Consider the following 22950-nt stretch of genomic DNA (forward strand, 5'->3'; position numbering starts at 1 on the left):
ATAACCTTAAGAGGCAGTTCATTAAAATGCTCTTCCACTAAATAGATAATTGTAACAGGGTTGTGTTTTTAACATAATTAACAAATACATGAAATATATATTTTTTTAACGTTTATTTATACATTTTACTTGCTGCGGCCGATTTTTAAAAAATATATATTTTGTTTGGTGGTTTTTGGTGCGCATTCTTCCATATGTCAACTACGTGGCCAGGTAACGCGTTGGTAATTTCTCAGGAGGGCCTGAAGGCATCACTCCCAAACGTCATAAACAAGCAGCCAACCTCACACTCCCTCCCCCCCTCCCCCCCCCCCCCTCCCTCCCCTTCCTTTCCTCCCCTGAAGCCCCGCTATCTTTAGCACTGTCGCGGATTACCGTGCACTGAGAGCAGGATCGACTACCTGCCCCATCGCTGCCCCCCTAGCACCGAAGAGAGCTCCTCAAAACGAACTACACAGCGACATAAATCCCCACAAAGGATGGGGGAATGACAACAAAATTCCCGTCCGCGGTTCTCCGTTCCCGACAAGACTACCACCTCCAGCACCCGCGACGATGCTGCTGCTCTCCAGCCCGCGGAGCGAACGCCAACGCCGGGCCTCGACGTTGCTCCTTGCCGCGGTCGTGCTCTGCGTCTTTCGCGCCGCTTCAAGCCTGCCAGGTAAGATGCATTTACCGACATTTTATGTGAAAAACATCCACTTCATTCGTGGACAGTGTGCTTTTTTTTTTTTTTTTAAACCAATTTGTCGCGTCGACGTGCGTCATCTGGGGGCATCTTTAATGGACGAGCTCCTGGCACCTGTCAGGCTGACAGCTTTGCGTCAAAATGGAGACGATTAAAACACCACACAAAAAAAAAACATGACTATTTTCTTGTCCGCACATTTCTGCGCGGTGCGTTGTCGACGTGGTCGCTTTCCGTTTTCCTTTTTTTATGCCGGTTGAGTGAGCAGGTGGAAAAACGCAACAAGTATTGACAAGTCATCGTTTCTTTCCGTGTTAGCATTTCCTCAAGTAAACCTAAAACGAAATTACAACTCAATTATTCTGTCGACAGTGTTTCTCAGCGTTATATATAATAAAAATAAAGATCATAAACCATCAACACCATCCATCTAGCATGTGCGCAATTATCAATTAAAAATTCACGATATCTAAAAGATCACAATTTTATATCCTTATGTATTTTAAAAGTGCCAAACATGACAAATTGGTGATGCTTAACTGCATTATTTTTATTTTTTCCCTCGACCATCTAATGTGACAGTTTCATGGCATCAAAATAAACCGATCCCTATCTCCTTGCATTTGCTTTTAGAATTGCATGGCAGGCCTGCTCAAGTGCCCTTCCGGGGCTTTCTATTGCCCACTGCAGTATACTTGAGCTGGTTTGTAACTGATGGCGCTGATGCCAGATAATCTGCTCCTAACTCGTTCAACACGATAACCATGTGAGAGCTGCAACAGCTGGACAGTCCAACGTCATCTTTCCAGCTCCACCTGCTCCCTCCCTGCACAGAAAGAACACGTTTACATCAATGTGAATCAGCACGTTTGTATTTATTCAAACGTATCAACCTCTACCCGAAGGTTGTGACGCAAAATATTTCATGCGTTTTCCATGATTTTACCAAATGTGATGCTCACGGATGTGTTTTCATTGCATGACACGTCATCATGACAATATTATACTGAATTATAAAGTATTGCAATTAAACTCTTCTGGACTGACCGGTAAATTCAACACAAACAAACACTTGAGGCTAAATAACGCTAGTATAAACTGACACATTAGCACTTTACGCAAATGGTATGAATCATAATATCAACTTTGGGCATTAACACACAATAATGAAGGTTACACTAGGCTATTAATAGCTAATTAGTTGTATGGAGGATTTTTTTTTTTTTTGCAAATGACTCCTTCCATTGAGAATACGCATTCATGATGCCCCCATGTATCATTATAGATTCATAGCAAATGTGCCGATGATGTGGTTTTATCTCATCTTCTACCCCTTGGCAAAATTAGTCATCTACGATTTAGTGGTGAATGGCAGACGAGAACAGTCAGGTGGAAAGCCACTTAAGCTGTGTCGCTCGGGGACATGAAGACCACTGAGTCGATTACGGCCTCCGAATGATTCACTTCTTTTGTGTTTATGGAGATTTAGTGTGCTACATTTAAAAAAAAAAAATAGCCATGTGCGCTGCGGGCTCTCCAGAAAATATGAATTTATAATCATAGCGGTCATATTAACCCAGCAGCTGCCTAATTACTAGTTAATAGAATCGCAGATTTGACCCAGAATTATCGTTTTTAAGTCATTATTTTCACACTATCTATACAGATTTCCAAATCACACTAAGTTTGTGAGGGATTACTGACAGATCAGTACGCATGGCTAAAAGCAAGCAGGAAATACTCATCAATACTATTGATCTGCCTCATTGTGCTGTTGCAACTGAGAAGTCTAAAGGAAAAAAAAAAAGGTGGGCGAGCCAAGGATTCCCATTAATCCCACTTCTTTATCCCTCACCTTGCTTTCTAGTTTCTATCCATCAAAGTGTGTTTGGCCATGAGAAAGTCATGATGTCACTAAATGGTGTAGATCAGTCATTGTCAAAAAATAAAAAATGAACAACATGACCAATGATGTTTATGAAAATAATATTGCAAGTCACATTAGCATTGCGCATAAATATAGGAAAATTCTATTCAAAAGTGAAATACAACTGAACTGTGCTGTCATTCTTTTGCTTACCACAAGGGTGAGCCCAAGTACCCCTAATTGTACCAGTTTCACACTGTATTTACCATTTGAACTTGTTAAACTATGTTGAGGATTATTTTTTCCACTACATCACAGTCCACCAATAATGTCATTGTCATTGCTACTTAAAATATTTTCGTGACACCAACCTACCAAGTGCTGACGGCTCACAGTGCACATGCCGAGACTGCCGGTCTATTTTTGACATCAGACGATTGCTTTTAGAAAGCAGACTGGTGGCTATAAAAAAAAAAAAATAGCCCCAAAAAAAATCATAATTCAATAAAGCTGTCGCCCACCTTTTGTGTAGTCACTCATTAGCATTGGAAGAAAAAAAAAGTATTTTCTCTCACAAGCAACCTGTGTATCTGAAACACCAATGAAAACATTCAGCATATGGAGATAAAAATCAAATCCTTTCTGATATTAAATCTGTAAAATCAGTTTTATATAAGAGGAATAAAGTCTTGATATGAACTAAGTCGCCCAACGTATTCTTAGCCAACTGTGTAAACAAAAACCACCGACAGTAAACTCAATTTTTCCCACCGTTTGCTCAACTCAATTAATCAACAAATCAATCCCAAGCAATCAATAGCTACACCCTTCCCCAATTGTCATCTTCACAGCAAAAAAAAAAATTGTGATATCAAATCGTGAGATTCCCACTCGTGAGAGGTGGCAAAAAATTAATCAGCTTGTTGCATCATCTGGCCCACAAGTCGTGGAAATAGAATGGAATAAAACAAGGCCACCTCCACGCTGCCATTGTGTAAGCCCTTTGTTCTGTCTGCTGCGATGGGTGGGTGGAAGATGGTGGGGGGTTGGGGGGGGGGTGTTTGCTGCCTCTGCCGCTTTGCTTTGCTTCACTCTAATGATAATGACACGGTAATTATCCCCTGTGCAATGGTTACACTTGTCTGACATAATAAACAACAAGACAGTAGCGACAAATTACTCACTTAAATAAATTTTAGGGTTCATTTTTTTTCCTCCAGTTTTAAAGCAAACCGTTTTTTATATCATGTGTTGGTTAAATAAATGGAAAGTCACGCCCATTTTCTACCAAGAACGTCCGTGCCTTGCATTTTGTGAGATTCATTGAAGCAGCATGGGAAAGCGGTGCCGACGCAGCATCCGCGAACCGACGTAGATAAGACGTTGATTTTCCGTGATGGTTGTCACATTCTTCTGAAGCCATTTCTGAGAGGAGGAGGAGGAGGATGCTTTCTGGGGCGATTAGGCAACATTTTCCGCTATGTGGTTGAACACGGCGAGGCGTGAAACTTGCTTTTTTTAGGGCACATCACTTTTGAAGGGATAATAATCGTGACTAAATCTCAGAAATGTAAATTACTCCCATGGAAACAAAAAAAAATTGCATTTAAATTAGCAATAAAAACATTTTTGTAAATATTAATGTGCTTAATACAGATCCTTGGTGTACGCCAAATGTAATATATCATTCAGCCGATAGAGGTATAACGGCACGATGTCTTTAAATGCTTATCGTAACGAGCTCCCTGGGGAGAATTAAAGACGTACGAGTTTTGCCAAGCGTGCTCCCGTTTTGTACGCTCGTGGGAAATAAACGGCGCGTGCACAAATCAAGCGCGGCCTGCCGACGAGAGCGCTTTCCACATGATGAGGACTCATTTCCTGGATGCCATCAGTGAGTGTGTCAGGAAATCTGCACAATAGGTGTATGCGACCCACTCAGATTATTTCCTGCCCTAGCATGGCCTGCATTTGACGTGCTCGTCGCCGGACAAAAATATAATGTTTGGCTTTTTGGGTGAAGCCAGGCAACAGCGGCAGATGTAGAAGTACTTATTTTTCTCTTTTTTAACAAGGACTCTGGAGCGAGCGTTACATAATGTGTTTTTTCACACTATCGTAATCAGACATCATGCTGCGGAATGGCGTCCTTGTTTTTTTTTGTCGAGTTTGGTTTTCCCTCCATTTGCCAGGTTCTTAACCTCAACTCGATAAAAACAAACCTCTTGCATGTGAATAAGGTTGTATTTTTTTTTTACCAGGCTGTGTGAAAGTGGGTTTTTTTTTGCATAAATGCAGATTTTCCTGGCAGTCCGCTTTGGAGATTTTCACACTCACTGGCCTTTTCACCGCCTTCAATCTCTCACCATCTTCCCCACCTTCCTCCCCCGTAGCGATGCATGTGCAGTCACTTCGTCTTTGCGCACATATGCTTGCTTTGTGTTTGTGTGAAGAATAAATTACCTGCACGCACGTGACTGTAATATGTTCCTTCACATTAACCTATGGGAACTGCTGACTGGCAGCGCTGAGATTTGAACCGCTTCAACCTTGCAGGTGTTGAAGAATAAAAAAATTCCACACTATGGAAATGGAAGTTTGTTCTACTGAGAGCTTTTTTTTTTTCTTCGCTAAAAACATCTTTGTTTTGTTGTTAAATTGATGCTAGGTTGATGTTGAGTGTTTGTGGTTTGAACAGCCTGAGCTTGTTTTCAACCTTTAAGTGCTGCCGTTGCGGTTTCCGTAATGACCCGGCGCGGTTGTCCAGAGAGCAGGACAGTGATGTCATGGATGCACAAAAGTTCTAAAAACTTCGCTATTCATTTGGATCACAACATTCGGATCATTCTTCCAGTTCCTGATCTGCAGTGTCAGCCAAGTTATAATTGAGCTCATCTTTTTTTTAACCAGCTTGATTAGAAGTTCGAACACACCCAAAAATAGCAGTATGACTCATCCCCAGCGTTTGGATCCTCGTACTCGATGCGACAAGCTCAAGAACATCTATTCTTTATCTGTTTTTATCAGCGTCTTTATTTGTACTCGTAGCCTTTCTTTAAGAGGTCATGTCGTTGACGGAAATCAACAGGGGCAAGTTAAGACAAACCTCTCAGGAGCAGGAAGTAAGCCACAAGGGATAAAATTAAACATGATAGATGATGCCGGCTAAAATAATTGAGACGTTAATCAAAGCGCTAATGAGGAATAAGAGGCTGAACACGAGCAAAAGCGAGTGAGAACATTGATGAGGCTGACACGTCGCTTCCAGGTGTTTAACCAAAAGCTAGAAATATTTTTCATCTGTTGACTGCTTCAATAAAACCGAACTGGCGGGAGGCAGAAGATTAAAAATCAAACCAGTCGATCAGAAAGAGCGGCTAGCGGCTAGCAGCTCAAGAGTTACACCTGCTCCAATGAAAACATAACCTCCTTGGAAAAGCTAATTGCTCTCAAGCGGATACTAATCAATCGAGGGAAGGGCTAAATTAGCCCGGCTAATAAACAAAAGGCATGGCTCTTGTGCGTTGGCTCCATCTCACCACCGCAACCCCCCACTTCGGCGCATCTGCTCCTTTGATATCTCGTATCTTCCCTCGTATCGCAAGCCTTGTTGCCATGGAGGTCACTTGAATCTCTCCTCCAGCCATCTCGAATCGTGACTAATACGCTCCCCTTACGTAAATATCAGCCAAGTAGAGGAGAACGGATTGGACAAAGCGTATGAAAGACTTGAATGGTTCATCCCAAGGACAGTCCTCCATCTACATCTCATATCTTCATCTTAAGATGTATCTGCTTATACCTGACCTCGTTAATTGAATAATTGTGTGTCACTTTTTGTCTGCGTTTCCCTCAGCCAGCAGAACGTGCCCTCACCACATCGACTGTGCCAAAGAGGGACGCCACCTGTGCCGACCCGGATTCACCACCTGTGGCTCCTGCCTCGCTCCGCTGGTGGAGGACGAGACGGGTCGTTGTGTGACCAAAAGGAGATATCATCAACATGGTATGAAAAAAAAAAAAAAAACCACGTAATAAAATGCTAGCATAGGCTATATTAGACTGGCTAGCTAGCTAACCTGAAACAGCCGACCGCGCCCTATTCTTTGGCGCACACGGCACTCACCAAGCCAGGCCCGCAATGTCTGCTATCCCAACTTCACACCAGAGACATTTATATGTTATAAAATTTTCAAGGAAGGAACTTTGCTGAGCTCCAGTTATTTCAGCTGTCGTCTCAGGCAGACACACCTTAAAACAAACCTCATTAGCGCAGAAGCTAGACGAGTACACAAAGACCAGTGGCTTGAATAAATATTTGTCTGTATCCAATTTATCTTCTATGGACTATATATATGCAGTTTATCCAATATTCTCTCCTCCACAAAATCTTTTTCATAATAGCCATTTTGAAAGCAATTACTACTTTCCTTTTTAGCCAGAATCTTAAGGCGTCACAGAAACAGCAAAATGATGAATTCACTGTGACTTGGCTAATGTCGTATTCATTAGCAAATATTCTTAGCCAAGCTAAATAAGTTGTTTTCTTCCTTTGCCGCTGTGTCTTCTTCCGTGGCTGCACACAGCTCCCTTCCTCTCAGCCTAGCTGTCTCCCGTTCGATCGCCGATTGATTTTGGCCTCTCCCCCCTGCTAGCGTATCCATCTTGGCTTGATGGCTTTATTCCCTCGGTTTGTCACCGTCTCGTGTATTTCCTCTTCTCTCTGCATCCCCGTGACGCCGTTCGCCCATCATTCATGTTTCTGACAAATATGGCGCAGTGTGATGTGATCCTCGTGAGGATTTTATTTATTTATTTATTTTTTAATCTGGCCCTGCTGCTGCTGCAGCAGCAAACACGTGAGCCGCCCCCGCACTCTGGCGACTTAAATCGCTTTCAATGTCGTAGATCTCGCTCTCATTCGATTAAATCTAATGTCATTTTCGAAAAGAGCCAGACTGCAGAAATAAATCTTTTTCTCCCATTGGGTGTAAATTGCAGAAATTGAAACGTGTCACCTATCACTGCGTGCGTCTGTGTGCGTTGTTCTCGTAAAGGTCTGTGTGTGCGTGTTTGAGGATTAATAATTTAGATGGCTCTGCGGCGGGGGAGCGTACAGTAGAAACTTGGCTCAATTTGTTGGCGGCAACTTTAGATAAAATGTCTGCCTCTGTATAAATGCCAGCTTTTTTTTTTATGTGTTGGAAAATTAGAAAGGGATTTTTATATGGTTTACGTAACACTCTCAAATGGCATGTGTTTCTGCTTCTGCAACAAACACTAATCCACGGGAACAGATCATGCATGATAATTTACAAATATGCTTTACACTGACTGTCAAATCAAATTAAAATCAACAGGTTTCATTATTTTTTTCATTTAAATGTAACTTGATAAACCCCATTAATTGTGATTCATTAGGTTTTCTTCTCCTTTTCACCTTGGGGGGGCGCTAGAGGACTTTCAGGGAGGTGCAACAGGTTACGTAAATAAAAAGCGAAACATGTTAAAACAGCGAAACTAAGCTAGTAGTTTCCCTTAACATGGAGGTTATAATAATAATAATAATAATAATAATAATTTAGTCCCTACATTAATGAATTCTTCTGTTGCCATTTTCGTTTGGTGTTCTGTGTGTCCAGGTAGGACAGCACTTAACAAAAGGTAAACCAAAGCGTTATTTGACATTTAGGAGTGGCCATGCCTCCAAGCCTTGTTTTTTTTTTATTCTGTGTAGACAGTGAAGGTGTACAGGATGTGCCAAAGGCAGGGCTCGTCCGCATCACATCCTCGCAGTTGACCTTTAACACCTTTCCCTCACACATATGTGTTAAGTTGATTTCAGACTCTGAATTGATGAAATGTGGCTGTGGTACATCCGCCGAATGAGCACCACAGAGATTAAATTGATCGATATTTTGTTTTTTTTCTTGATGATTAAAATAAAAAATAAAAAAAAGGAGAATTTAGTGAAGATTTCCTGTAAGGCCTTATCAGTAGTCACTCCCTTTGGTAAAAGCTAATGAAGTTAACATACAAGTCTGTGACCTTTTTTATCTCCTTATCTTTCCCATTCACCATTTGTCGACCTTTCATTAAAAGCGTCTGAAAAGAGCACGCCAATTATTAGAGATGTCTTCACAGTAGTACTGCCCTGTTTTTTTTTTTTTCTGCTGTTTGACTACGTCTGTTCTCCTGAGTGTCCACAAGACGGCAGCAGAGTTCACATAGTGACAGTGCATACGTGCATAATAGCATATTTTTTTTCTCAATCATTCCCTTTAAAAAAAGTTTGATTCTAGAAGTTTAATGACATTATACTTTGTTTTAAACTAATCATTTTTAAAATACATATATTTTCAAATGTATTCTAAAAAATAACCACAAAGGAATTTGAGGTATTTCAAACCACTTCAAGTAGGTAAACTAATTTAAATTTTTTGTTTTCCAATTTATTGCTATAGCAAATACAGGAGAATTTAAGAGGCAATACAGGTGGAAGTGAGTGTTTTTTGAGTGGGAAAAGATAACAGCACACATGCGTGTCAGTGGCTCTCCTGTTGAGCCGTTTACTATTTGTTTGTAATAGCCAACGGACCCCCCCCTCCCACCCCCTCTTCCCCCCTATAGGCCACTCTCGGGGGGGGGGGGGGTTATGGCTCATTATCAACCTGGTGACAAAACGATCTTACGTGACCGGAAGTGTGCATACTCAAGTAGCGTGTGGCCTACGCACAATCACTACTTTTTTGTGTTAATAATCCACCCTGGATTAAATTTGGGGCCACGTATTCACGTCCTGCCATTTGCACATTTCATCTCACGATCATCTAACAATTTCTTTCCAAATTCCAAACGGGGTCATCATACTTGACGTGGCTAACTCCGCATTCCAATCAAGTGAGCACCCATGGAGCACCCAGCCACCTGCTAGGTACAGATGGCGTACCCCGCCTCTGCAGACACCTGCCGCGACGTGCGCTAAATGGCGAAGGGGGGTCGGGGTTGGAACAAAGCCGGCGGTGAAAGTGCCGGTGTGTCACAGCGTACACATTAGCTCAGCCAGATGGTTGACCCTCTACAAGGGGAGAAAGTGATACTGTAATCATTAATGTAATGATGCAGATATGTTTACGGGATAACGGCACAATGCCCAAATTGAAGATCCTCCACTTTTTTTTTTTTGCTTATGATTTAACGTTCTGCTACATTGAGAATATGATATATTGCAGGGTGACTTTATAGCAGGAACACTTTGATCGCCACCATTAGCTCCGCTTCGGTCTCTATTGTCAACGTAGCACATTTACTGAGCCAGGTTTTTGCTGATTGCTCCTGCCCCCTACTGTGCTTCCTCCCCCGGCCACACACACACGCATGTATATGCTGGGATCTGGTTGCCCTGGAGACCCGTCCTGTACCGCAGGAATGTGGCTAACTGTCTGGCCTAAAGGGCTGTTAACATCAGTTTCGTATTGTCTCCTGCTTCCCACCAGTCAACAAACAAATACGACAAGACCCACAGGCACACGCCTTGTCTTGTCGCTTTGATTTGGTCGAAGGACATTGGGGATTACAACATAAACCTGCCAATAATATATATGATCTTCTTGCTAGCAGTCACATCATCGTCAATAGTAAACTAGCTTAAAGTCGCTCGGGTGTTGTCTTGTAATGTCTTTTAGCTTCAACTTATTTAAATCTTGTCTTTTAGCTAAAGCACCATTGTACCCAGACTTGGATGAAGAGATCGATTTCATCCACTCATATATTGAAAAACAGGAAGTGTCTGCGATCGAAGCACCCAAGACACATTTGAAACCTCCCGGTAAGAACTTTGATATACGTTGACTACATTTGTTTTAATTTTGGATTTTCTGACATCATCCTCCATCACCTTCAGTCGCCGTCCTCTCAGCCAAAAGCGGAATCAAGATGGCCGCCTCCGGACAGGGGCAACTGGGCCGAGATGGCTCGTCCGGCCAAACCCGAAACGGCACCGCTACAGGGTCCCGTCTCAGTAACGCGTCCACCCCTCAACCCACCCGAGGGGACCGTCGAGGCGGCCCGCTCGTCCAGAACGCTCACAAGGACGACAAGATCATCATCAGTGAGTTTCATGCCTCGATGGCGTCGCTAAACAAAAATCAGTGTAGCTAATGCTATAAAAAAAAAAAAATCTTTTTCAACTTCCAGTTGTCATCTCCTTGTTCGTGGCGATCGGCACCGTAGCATTGATCATGGCGACTGTCTGCTACGTCAAGTAAGCCACCGCATGAATTTTTTTTAATTCCCTTTAATTGATACGTTACTAACTTGCACTGCTCCCCCCGCAGGTTGCGTAAAGAATCGCGTCTGGCTCAGAAGGTGGACTATCCCGCCTTCAGGGGTGCAGGTGTGACCGCCGCCACCGGTGCCGGTAAATCGGTACGTGACACGCTCGCATTTATCGTTTCAATTCCTTTCCTGGCTTCTGCAAAAACACACCGCTAGATTTCTCTCTATTTTTGAATGTGTCACATAACACGTTCTTCTTCTTGTCTGTAGATTGGGGATAAAACTCTAGCACAAAGTGCTCAAATGTACCACTATCAACACCAAAAACAGCAGATGCTCTCGATTGGAAAGTATGTATTTATTTTTTTTCTCATTTATTTTCTGATGTGTTCAGTTATATTATATAATTAAATCATTTTTCCCCCCCCAGTCACAAACCGGAACAAAAAAACATGGACTCGGAGATCACCTCAGATGAAGAAGAGGCAGGAGACTTCACAGTGTACGAATGTCCTGGACTTGCTCCGGTGAGGTCGCAGTCATTGTGTGGATGCTGAGAAGCTAAAAAAAAAATAAAATAAAAATCAATCTTGTGTGCTCTCCTCCACAGACCGGCGAGATGGAGGTGAAAAACCCTCTGTTTGACGACTCCACCATGCATTATCAGGGGAATCAAAAGTGAATGCTGAACACTCACACACACACACACACACACACACACACACACACACACACACACACACACGTGCAAACACTCACACTTGCATGCAGACAAACGGAGGAAAACTGGCAGAAGACGAGACGATTAAAAAAAAAAAACTTGTATTGTCTCTCGCTTTTGGCCCTTTACTAATTCTTCCCTCGCCTTCTCCATGCCTCTCTCCTTCCTGCTTTTATGACCCTGGTGTAATTTTTGGGTTCTTTGTGAATTTTAAGTCTTTTAACACAAAGACACCTCCTTGAGTTGTTGCTTGTGAGCGTCCTGTCCTCAAATTAAATTTTAAACTCTTTACGTTGCAATATCTCTTTCCGTCATTTCTGCTGCTGTTTTGCGAAGACTGTGATTAAAATAGCAAGAGCATGTAGGAACACACACACACACACACACACGCATAAGCAGAAAAACAGGTGCACTTCTTTGTTTTGTCATGCGTAGCTTGTGGTTAAACCACATTCTTAGCAGGAAATATTTAACATCCCATCTCTGAAATTTTAGCATCACCGTTTGATTTTTGTCGTCATATGAGCTGCGCATAAAGATTTTAAGATATAGAAATATATATATATGGACATACTGTATCTACATATATATGTTATTATATATACATATATATAGACGTATATACGTACGTATACAGTATGTACGCATCCACATATGAAGTACTTGATGATGTCTGTTGCATGGTTTGAGCGTATTGTGCAATGCAAAAATCCTTCTGCCTCCTGCTTATGCAGCCTGTCAATAGAGGACGAATGTACAGTCCAAGTGACATTTGAATGATTTTTTTTTCCTGGGGTGGAGAGTAGGAAAGATGGTAGTAGGGCTCTTTTTGGAGGGGGGAGGGGGGGGGGACGGACTATATTGATAGATGTATCGGTGGTCAATTTCACTATCTTGTGTTGTCCCGCTCTGTCATCTTGTCGGTCCCAAAGTGAATCTCCTGCTGCAAAAATGTACATAAAAGCGTGAAAGTGTTCACCTTTTATAGATATTTGTACATGCAGAACAAGGAATCGGTAATAAAACTTTTTACCACGGCAGTATTACTACTCTCTTTGTTTGACGCATACTTAACATTTTGTGTTTGTTTTTTTGTTTTTCATCTTGAGGGCCATCTTGATTGAACGAGCGTCGCAATTGTAGGAAAATATAGTTGTGATTTGTTGGCAAGATTTTTTGGGGTGGGGTAGACAAGTAAATATTTCTTCCAAAAAAAGATTTTTATTACCATTATCGGTTGAGTTACAGTCCAACTAAACTTAGTTTTACACTTTAGTGTACAACAACCACAGTCTGTTTAGCTGAATGCTAACAAACAATGCAAAATGATATAGACGGGCTGTTACGTGTTAGCATTTTTGTCGAACATTTGTTAGATGAAGCTAAAAATGTTAGCTAAGTCAAGTTAGCTCAAAGCGTCAACAATGATTGTGATCTGCTTGCTTGTGTTTAGTCTCAAAAAAACAAACAAACCAACCGACGCTTTATTTGAAATGTATGCTAGCAAACAAACAGCTACTTCCTCTTAGCGCCACGTCCTCTTGTTTGATGTCTCGTCGGCTCCCGTCTCAATCTATCCTTTTTGACTTGATTATGAGCTACCTGTAGAAAGGTTTGACTTTTTTTTTTTAACCAAACCACATAGCTTTGTCCCCTCGCTTTATTTTAATACACTCGCAGCTGAAGGAGCAGCACAATGTCCATTGAATTGAAACTGTTAAATCGAACGGATTCATGTCATTTCACTGTATTCCCTCAAGCAATACACACGCCGAGCGCATGTTGGTAGTGGGGGGACGCAAAGTTAGCTGGTAGGGGGGCCACGTGTGTGGGGGCTCCGGTCCCCATTGAGTCGCATGCCGAGGGCTGTCAAGGCCCATTGTGCGCGTGGACAGTGGAAGGAAGGCAGCCATTGGTGGCGAGGTGAAAAGCGGACCCGGGTGGAGGGCCTGTGAAGATGGGCGTCAAAGGCTCGGCCGTTAAGGAAGAAAATCAAAAAGCCATCAGACTTGTTTGTTGCCGCTCAACGGGAGGGCCGCCACTTTACATTTAAGCCTCCCGCTGCACAAAGAGGTTGCTCTCCACTTGGAAAGTTGGAGCGACGACGCCACGCGTGCTCTTTTAGCTGTCGACTTTCACAGTACGTCGTACCTGAAAGCACTTTATAAGCGTTTGGAAGTGACTCCGGATTTCAGTCGCTGGGCGTTAATCAAGCCACCACATAAACAATGAATGGGACGTCAGTAGCGATGTGCTCAAGCACGGCCCCGCCCTGCAGCAAGTTTTTTTTTTCCCCATTCATACATACCATTACAACTTGAATTTTTTATGCTGTTGAAGTGAACCTAGTTTTAAAAAGCTCTTTACAAATTTAGTTTTCTTGTTGGAGTAAGTACGATCATTATTTGTAAATATTTTTGACCTTCATTATTTGAACCAATCTCCAAACGTTCTGGAGGGAACTTGAGCAAGCCATTTTGTTTTGAGATCATACAAATTATATCCAGTTTGAATTTAGCAAGTCTTTGACTAAGGTCAAACAAATAAAACCGAAACCAAATTTCTATTTAATTTGTAGTCAACATGCATGTTGGGGGGGAAAAAAAACCTACTTCAAAAAAGATTTGAAACACCCCCACCCTGCCCTCCCGCCACCTTTGGAGTACCCTGAGCACTGATGTGTGCTGTCTTGATGGCTGGCCTCACTCTCTTCTTGTCTTTTGCATGACAATCAATCAGCCAAGTCCATGGACCGTCACAGGACAATGCCACGCCACTTGGGTTTGATGTCTTCTTAAGCTATTGAGTAGTCTCATGTCTCTCTTCAGGCTCGCCCAGTATTTTGTGTGGCATGTTTAAAACGAGCATAAAAAGATTATTCAATGCAATTGATCAGTGTTTAAGAAATATTCATAGAATAAAAAGATTAAATAGATTGCAGTGAGGATGGATCGATGGATGGATGAAGATAAAAAGAGAGTAGACGTGACATGAAATGGTTTGGAGTGGAGACTTGCAGGCTGAGCATCTCAGACCTGCAGAGTGAAACTGCAGTCTGGTGTTTGCTTCATATGAGTGTGTGTGTGGGAGGGGGGGTATGTGGGTGTGGGGCGAAATCAAAGGGCCGAGACGTATTGTTTCAATGTGAAAAGGAGCTAATGGCCGACCATCGCAACTCGGGATCTGCAATCCACAGGGTGCCCCCGGGGCCGGGTTGGTACAATGGCGCCCCCCCTCCTCCGCTCCCTCCCCGCGGCGCGTCTTCCTGCCGCAATCTGCGGCCAACGACGCGCGCCAGGGGGAGCGCATCTGTGCGCGCAGGGGCCCGGGTCGTGAGGGCCGCTCGGTGGGGGAGAAGCAACGCACCCCCCACCGCAGATCCCGAGCAAGAATAAGTTCCCCCGAATGCTCCTGTTGCATTTATGCTCACGCATTTGTGAGTGGGAAAGAAACAATCGTTCACAAAGCCTTTAGTTAATCCTCAGAAAATGACTACAAATGAAATGGGAACTAAATCATGATATCCTCCATAAAGCGCAGTTAGAAAATAAAACTAAATCAGAATTAAAAATAAATGCTGAGCAGTGTAATTAAATGCAAATAATGCTCTTATTTAAAAATTAAACTAACACGCATGAACATGAAATTAAATATGGAAAGAGAAGAGTAAATTCCACAATTCAGAATGACAATAAATGCTATTTATTTTATTAAGCTTGATGAACAAAAGCTCTAATGACGTGTATTTTAATATCAAAGCCATCTTGTGAAACGCTCCATCGTCTAAACAATCATTAGAATCCATGTGTGACACATACTTAGCATTGTAGATGCGTTTGAATTAAAACACACAAGTTTAGACATTTTACAGTTACTGCAGGTTAAGTGGGACCACGCCCACCAAGGGGTTGCAGGGGGGGGGCGTTACCAAGGTCATTGACAAATTCACCTTCAGCCGTGCGTAATTGTGCGCAGCAGCCAATGAGCGACGAGCCCGAAGATCTGCAACTTTGGCAAAACGTGCGCGGACCAGCCCCGATCGCACATTCGATCGGAGCCGGTGACCCGAAAGCGGCCTTTATGGACTAGTCTGCCGCCTCCTTTTACCGGTTATGTTGGCCCGGTTTTCCCCCAACTCCCTTGGCGTTTTGATTTGACTACTTTTTGGTGTGACCATTAAGGTAAGTCTGTTGAGTGGCAAGATGTCCGAAAGATCCCACAGCCCAAGCTCGGAGTACCAAACCCGCCCGTATGACTTCAGCCGGGCTTGCACGCAGATTTTGGGCCAAGAGGGCCTCGGGTGTTCGTCTTTCCACCAGCTCACCATGCCAGAAGCGGGCGTGCTTTACAAGCAGCCCACCTACGGTGGCTTGCCGTCGACCACCGCGCAGAGCTTCTTCCCCTTCCCGTCGATGGGGGCTGGCGACTACCGGGCCTCTGAGCTCCAGGCCGGAGACTTCGGCCAGCCCAAGTCTTGGTATCCGTTGGCTGCCCCGGAGTACACCGGGCAGGTACCCGGTGTAACTGCGGTCACGCAGCCCACCAACCTGAGCCCCCCCATAGCCGAGACCCGGGAGCTAATCAAGCCCCCCGAGATCAAGACGGAGAAAGACACCGGAGAGGATTACTCTGGTGAAATGAAGGTCCAACAGTACCCGCCGGCACCCGCCGCCATGCCCCACGGAGTCTTCTACTCGAGCCCCTGGAACCCGTCCTTCTGGCCGGGTATCAGCCACCTCACGCCGCCTGGCAGCGGAGGAAGCAGCAACCAGAATCCCTCAACGTCTTCCGCGTCGTCACCATCTATGTCCCCGTCACCGCCCAGCAACGGCATGCCGGCGAACGCCTTCTTCGGCGTCAACCCCGGCCAGGGAGCCCCCGGGCCTCAGGGCCAGAACCCGGCCTCGTCAACACGAAGCAGCGGATCGTCCAGCGGGGGTTGCAGTGACTCGGAAGAGGTAAGCTGCTTAAACGAATGGCTAAATTAATATGCATAAATCCAGAAAAAAACATTTGATTTCACACTATATCATAGGAAAACCTTTCCACTGAAGAATTGGAACAGTTTGCCAAAGAACTGAAACACAAACGCATCACTTTGGGTTTCACGCAGGCTGATGTTGGCCTTGCATTGGGCAATCTTTATGGTAAGTTAATATACACATTCCACCATTGCAACTGTATTTTTCAAATAAATTAAAATGTGTCTTTCTGTTGTAGGTAAGGCAAACGATTGATAAAATCTTCAGGTGGTCAATGGGTCTGGATCTCACTTCAGAATTAGTGTTTTACTCATTTCTTACTAATATTTGGATTCACAATTATAAATTTTTAAAAAGGTCCTTTTTAGCATCTTACACTGATTGCACATCAAACTGTAGTACCAAAACTGAGCTATGGGTGGCAGTGTGGTGCCACGGTGCATTGAGACAGTAGAAGATGCTGAACCTAAGCAATCAGTTTCTATACTAACTACAGAGTTGTAAATTCTTCTAATTTCCTGGATTTACCATTATAAATGTGTGTGGTTTAAATTTTTTGATTGTCATTCGGCCCAATTGTTGGTTTGTGTGTACCCTTCTTAATTCCTGTCATTTTTTGGGGGTGGTGGTTGTACAACCCAGGTAAGATGTTCAGCCAGACGACAATTTGCCGCTTCGAGGCCCTCCAGTTGAGCTTCAAGAACATGTGCAAGCTGAAGCCCCTCCTCCAGAGATGGTTGAACGAGGCCGAAACGTCGGAAAATCCCCAGGATGTAAGTTCTCTCGCTCTCTTTCCACATCTGCCGTCTACTTTACAAGACAACAGAAACTCATACGATGGGGGGTTGTCACCATGGGCTGATGTCCCATTGAGAGCCTCAATGAAAGGCCCTCCCCCCACTGCTATTGTGACCGCCCGTAAAGCCTCCTGAACCTTGACCTTGTCCGTAGGCCTTACAGGTACCAATGTGATGCAAAGTGTTGATGTGCTCATTCAGATGTACAAGATCGAGCGGGTGTTTGTGGACACCAGGAAGAGGAAGAGAAGGACAAGCCTGGAGGGAGCCGTCCGCTCAGCTCTGGAGTCTTATTTTGTCAAGTGTCCCAAACCCAACACTCAAGAAATCACGCACATCTCTGACGACTTGGGCCTGGAGAGAGATGTAAATCATTTAACCTTTATTATCATTCCACCCTAAATATTGAGTTATTTTTTTTGCATTGTCACATGCAGGTGGTCCGCGTGTGGTTCTGCAACCGGAGACAGAAGGGCAAACGCCTGGCCCTGCCCACGGACGAAGATTGCGACGGGCAGTTCTACGAGCAGAGCCCTTCGCCCCTCAACATGGCCGCCTCCCCCGTACCCAGCCAGGGCTACCCTCCGCCGTCCGGCTACCTCGGAGGCCCACCGCCGACGCTTTACATGCCGCTACATCGGCCCGACGTCCTGAAGCAATCGCTGCACCCCGGACTGCTGGGTCAGCTGAGCGGGTAGAAGCGGCGGGCGGCGCCACGGATCAACCGCTCTGTCCAAAGATGACTGATCACTCCGCGCCAACAACTTGAAGTGTTTTGCTAATGCATGTTAAGTTATTCAGTAGGCCGGATTACCAAAGTGCATTTGACGCAAGGCAGCTTTTAGTTTTTTGTCGTGCAGATGATTTTTAAATTTTTTTTTTTCTCTTTTACTCCCAGTTAAGTCATTTAACAGTATTTGAGCGGAGCTGTTGTTTATGTCGTGTTCCACTTTTTTGGGGTTTAGATGTTTTGATGTCAAGAGAATGGTGGAGGGCAACTATCTCGTTGCTTCATAACGAAAACAATGTCATTCTGTAAAAAGTGCCTTTCGAACAAGTTATTTTTTATTCTTTTAAGAGTTGTTTGGAAACGTTATCATCTGTAATGGTTGACTACTAAGAGATTGAATGCAATATTTTGATAACAAAATGGTCCTTGCTGCTAATGTTCTCTGCTTTAATTGCACATTTTCAACATTTCATCAGGTGGAAGTCTCTCCTATATTTTTGACAGTCAAGTGTTGAAATGTTTTATATCTATGCTTCCCCACCACCACTGTTGGTTTGAAAAAATTATGAATTCTTTTAAGAATAATATAACTTGTATGTGTATAAAAATATTGACCTGCCACAATAAGCATTAACATCAGTAAACAATTTTAGATAACTGATATGAAATGTATCAAGCAAATAGATCATTTAAAGGTTGTCATTTGGACTCAATGTATTTTCAAACCCAATTTTTATTTTTATTTTTCATCCCTGTAAGTTTTTTTTTTAACTTTTAACACTGCCGTCGATTTGTTTGTACGTGCGAGACTTTGGTCAGTTGTGTTTAGATCAAAAATGTCTAACAATGATTAAGATGTCATTTAATTTTGATGCCAGTTTTAAAATTTTTGATTTTTTTTGTATACATTGTCTGATATTTCCATATGTAATACATGCATATACACAATTTACATTTACTGTCTCCATGGGTCCAAAGCACATTTATTAAACACAATCTAAAAGCTGCATGCAAGTCTAAAGTTTATTAACAGAATAACATTAAGGGCTGTATTAACTTGAAATAACTCAGCAGAGCAGCACAAAATTAATGAAAATATACAACCATCAAGCAAATGCTTTTACATATTGAAAGCATTTAATGAGGAAAAAAAGTTTTCTATGGTTGTAATTCCCCCGTTGACCGCTAGATGGTGACACACGTTTTTTTTTCATTAAATTGGAAAGAAAAAGTGAAAACAGGAAGTTCACCAATTCAGTTCTGCTGTGTCAGCACTGAATGTCAAATCTGCTTCAATCCTGTTTTTAAGTAGACAAAAAGAATATGTGCATTGCTCTTACGCTCTCTCAACTGAAATATTTTTGCATTATTTTGAGGTTAAAGGGCTTTAAGAAATGAAGTGCAATTAATGTGTAGCATTGTTGCTATCATATCAAATGTAAACAATACAGATTTGTCAGCTAGCTTGAATCATTTTGCAGGTATTTCAACATGTTTAGTGAGTCTCTCCAAAATGTATACAGGTATAATTAAGAATAAGAAACGCACACTTGGTTACGTAATATCCCAACTTTGCTAGGTGTGTTTAAAATTCGCAGTATTTAAATAGTAGCTCAATGTGCAATTTCTTTGCGTTGTGTACCGTTAGCATGATTCCATGCAGCCAGGTCAGCGTAAACTTTGTTGGGAGGCAAATGGCTGGAGCAGATCCTGCACAATCTTTCGCTCCACTTAACAGTGCTCCTCACTTTCCAGTTCTTCTTCCACTGAAAATACTCGCTGTAGCGCCTCTGGTCTCCCGCCACCTGGAGCAGATACTGAGCCAACTCTTTAACAGATGCAAATTCGTCAACGTGGATGAAGGAATGAGGAGGAGCCAGATCTTTGTAATCCTGTACCGGCGCTCCCAGAACAACGGGAACCGCTCCCGACTGGTAAGCGTTCCTCCACAGCTTCTCTGTGATGTAATCTTTGGCCTCAGAGTTCTCGAAGGCCAAATAGAAGTAGCAGCGAGAGATGGTGGGCAGGAGTTCTTCTGGGGTGAGGGTGTTTTTTGTCCAACGGCCGTAGACCTTCACAGGAATTATGGTTCTGAGTTTGTTGAATATTTGGCTTCTTCTGTAGTGACTTCTGTAGTTGCTCACCACCCAACATGCCAGAAAGCTTTTGTTCCACGCAACATCCTGCACCGGATTTTCTTCTTCTGCCTCTTTTGCGAGCCACTCTCCATAAGGAATTGTAATATCCGCATCCCTCCTGTAGCTGATAGTTAAGTTGAAGTGACCTGCAAATTTCCTCAGGTCTCCATTATGAACAGGGGACTCCATGGAAATCCAAGCCCACCTCTGGCCCGGCGGTCTGGGAAGATCCAAAGGGAGTTTCTGAGATCCTCTGACTAGCTCATTGTTGTGGAACACCACCACGTTCGCCGAGGGAAACCAGGACCTCTGCTCCACGATCTTGCAGAGCGGAGTGCAATCGTAGCTCGAGCCCACACTCAGCTCATTGGGAACATTGTAGGGTCGGTGCCACATCAGAATGATCAGTTCCGCACGGTGATTGGAGTCAATGATGAATCCCTTCAGCCAGACGTTAAGAAGAGCCAGCGATAAGACACATAGGAAGGTGAGGATTTGACACTTCCTTCCATCCTGAAAATGAGAAGTTTTTTTTTTTTCAATAAGACGTTAAGTGAGAAGTTTGCCTGTTTGAGGTGGTACCAGAAGATTCCAAAATAAAGGAGATAGTAGCACTTCATGTTTTCATATGCAATATTTAAACAAAAGGTGGCATATTAAAATAAAAGCAAGGGGTTGAAGAATTGTGCCCTGCGGGACTTCACATGGTTTACAGTAATTATAATCCTAAAATATAGTAGTTCAAATAAATCTTTTCTCTTTAGGTTTTTATTAGTTCTGTAATATTGTATTATAATAGTGGGAAAGGTAATTTCGATCTCTTTGTATGTCTTGGCATGTGACAAAATTGACAATAAAGCAGACTTTGACTTTTTGACTTTGATATTTCCGAATCATGAGGAGTGAGGATTTACCAACAGGTTGCGTTCCAGAGCTCCCATCCTGTTCAATCCCATGAACGTCTGCTCAGAGATCCTGAAGAAACACACAGTTTGAGACTGGGTTAATTTTTCCAAATTCCACCATCAAGTGCCAAAACACAAGTTAAGTGCAAATATTTTTTTTGCTCTCAAACAAAGTTAATGCCACGTAAAATCAAAGATGGGAGGTCATAACATCTAAATCAATTGCGCGACAGTATTGCAACAGTCTCACTTTTACGCAACATACCCACAAAAAAAAGAGGAACTAGAGGAGACAGTTCTTGTCTGGTTTTGACTTGTCTTTTTTCTGCTCCTCTTATTTATTTATTTATTGTTGTGTTATTTATTCATTATTTATTCAGCACGCTTTTGTTGTACTTGTTTACTTGTTTGTCTGTTGTGAGCCATGTCTTGTCACCGTGGGATAGGGGGGAACGAAATTTCGGTTTCTTTGTGTGTCTTTGCCATGTGGAGAAATTGATTCCGTTTCTGGGTCCATATACTGCTTTTAACTTGATACAATCCAAGCATGAAAAAAAATCACGTGACATTTTTTTCCCCTTTTTTTTCTTAATACAGTATCACTAAATTTGGAGAGGATGTCAGCCGTTCGCTTGCTTCTAATCTCATGACGCCAAAAAGACCTATTTTTGTTACATTGAGCAGACCAGAAATAATCATTGAAAAAAAAAAAAAAAAAAAGACTATTTGTCTGGGCATGCCATGGAATAATTTCAAATTGCCATTCTTTTAAATAAGCAAATAAATAAATACAGACATAAATATATAAATTTCTTGGTTTCCAAGCAATTATCACATGTGGAGCAAGATTTGGACCAAGAAGCAGACGTCACACAAAATGTATTAATATTATTATTATTATTAATATTACAGAATATTTGCCGACCATAGAGGCTATGAAGTTGTCAACGTTTCTAAAGGCAGAACAGGATGTGGTGAGAAATTTATGTTGGCAGTGGCACCTTTCTACTTGTTACCGTTGCAGTTAGGAAATCACTAAGATCACGCAGCCTTCATTCAATCAAGGAAAACACGCAACCTCCCTCCACTCCACTGACCTTACGACGAGCCGAGACGGGGTCAACATCCAAGTGCCATCCGTTGAAGCATCTTTGCACGCTTTGAGAAAGTGTCACCAGTTTGAAGGAAGAGGCGGGGCCCATTTGAACTGCAAATGTACCGCCTGGCATCCCTCAGCCTCGGAAACCTCCAACCAATGGTACGTTTATTCTACCTGGTGTCTTGGGTATGCTAAAACTGAGAGGTTTCTGGTGGTCGTAGGGGAAGTCAAAAAGGGAAATGGCACTTTCGGACAAAAAGGTGCTGCATGCTAAACTGGATGGACGCCACCCAGTTGTAGTGGATACATATAATCAACTCATATTTTTATTCATCCACATCATTTAAGTCCCAGTGCATTGAATATGGATCGGAACTGGTCTTAGAATCTCAATAGTTGAGTTTTGTTTTTATTCACTGCAGTTTTGTCATTGCGGACATTGAATATAGCCAACTTAATTTGACACCAATTAAGGTAAAGTTCAACTAGTTGGCCTCAACCTCCAGCACGCTGAAGCTCACAAAATTCCAATTTAAATGTAATAGAGTCATGTTTCTTGCTTAGTCATGCTACCTGCTATGCAGGAAGGAAAGGCAGTTGGCAAATGTTTGAGATGTGTCAAAATGAGTCACACGTCTGACAGTGAAATGTTTCCTTCCCAATTTGGGCAAAAATTCTGAATCAGCATTTACCCCATTGGTCAGGTTATGTTTTTTCTTACCATGGCCACCGGGGGCACTAAAGGA

The 22950-nt window shown here is 42.8% G+C and overlaps 3 protein-coding genes across 6 annotated transcripts; 2 read left to right on the forward strand and 1 right to left on the reverse strand.

Moving 5' to 3' along the window:
* Positions 1-314: 314 nt before the first annotated feature.
* npdc1a (neural proliferation, differentiation and control, 1a) lies at positions 315-12593 on the forward strand. 3 transcript variants are annotated; one of them, XM_049737945.2, is made up of 10 exons: positions 315-661; positions 6412-6561; positions 10270-10383; positions 10459-10665; positions 10752-10818; positions 10892-10982; positions 11103-11182; positions 11263-11359; positions 11443-11526; positions 11557-12593. In XM_049737945.2, exons 1-9 carry the CDS (start codon positions 556-558, stop codon positions 11512-11514), a joined length of 984 nt encoding a protein of 327 aa, XP_049593902.1. In that variant the 5' UTR covers positions 315-555; the 3' UTR covers positions 11515-11526; positions 11557-12593. The 3 variants fall into 3 exon arrangements, with proteins under 3 accessions (XP_049593902.1, XP_068508800.1, XP_049593901.1); XM_068652699.1 differs by having other exon boundaries at positions 11561-12593; XM_049737944.1 differs by having other exon boundaries at positions 11443-12593.
* Positions 12594-12741: 148 nt separating this feature from the next.
* On the forward strand, positions 12742-19069 carry pou5f3 (POU domain, class 5, transcription factor 3). Of its 2 annotated transcripts, XM_049737914.1 has the most exons (6): positions 12742-15734; positions 15815-16511; positions 16589-16700; positions 17178-17308; positions 17534-17698; positions 17770-19069. In XM_049737914.1, exons 2-6 carry the CDS (start codon positions 15879-15881, stop codon positions 18028-18030), a joined length of 1302 nt encoding a protein of 433 aa, XP_049593871.1. In that variant the 5' UTR covers positions 12742-15734; positions 15815-15878; the 3' UTR covers positions 18031-19069. The 2 variants fall into 2 exon arrangements, with proteins under 2 accessions (XP_049593871.1, XP_049593870.1); XM_049737913.1 differs by having other exon boundaries at positions 12742-16511.
* fut7 (fucosyltransferase 7 (alpha (1,3) fucosyltransferase)) lies at positions 19026-22395 on the reverse strand. Its single transcript, XM_049737940.2, has 3 exons — positions 22203-22395; positions 21115-21175; positions 19026-20713 (listed from the first exon to the last, which is right to left on the reverse strand). Exons 1-3 carry the CDS (start codon positions 22229-22231, stop codon positions 19676-19678), a joined length of 1128 nt encoding a protein of 375 aa, XP_049593897.1. The 5' UTR covers positions 22232-22395; the 3' UTR covers positions 19026-19675.
* Between the last annotated feature and the right edge of the window lie 555 nt (positions 22396-22950).

This window comes from Syngnathus scovelli, chromosome 13 (genome assembly GCF_024217435.2).
Source record: "Syngnathus scovelli strain Florida chromosome 13, RoL_Ssco_1.2, whole genome shotgun sequence".
Lineage (NCBI taxonomy): Eukaryota > Metazoa > Chordata > Actinopteri > Syngnathiformes > Syngnathidae > Syngnathus > Syngnathus scovelli.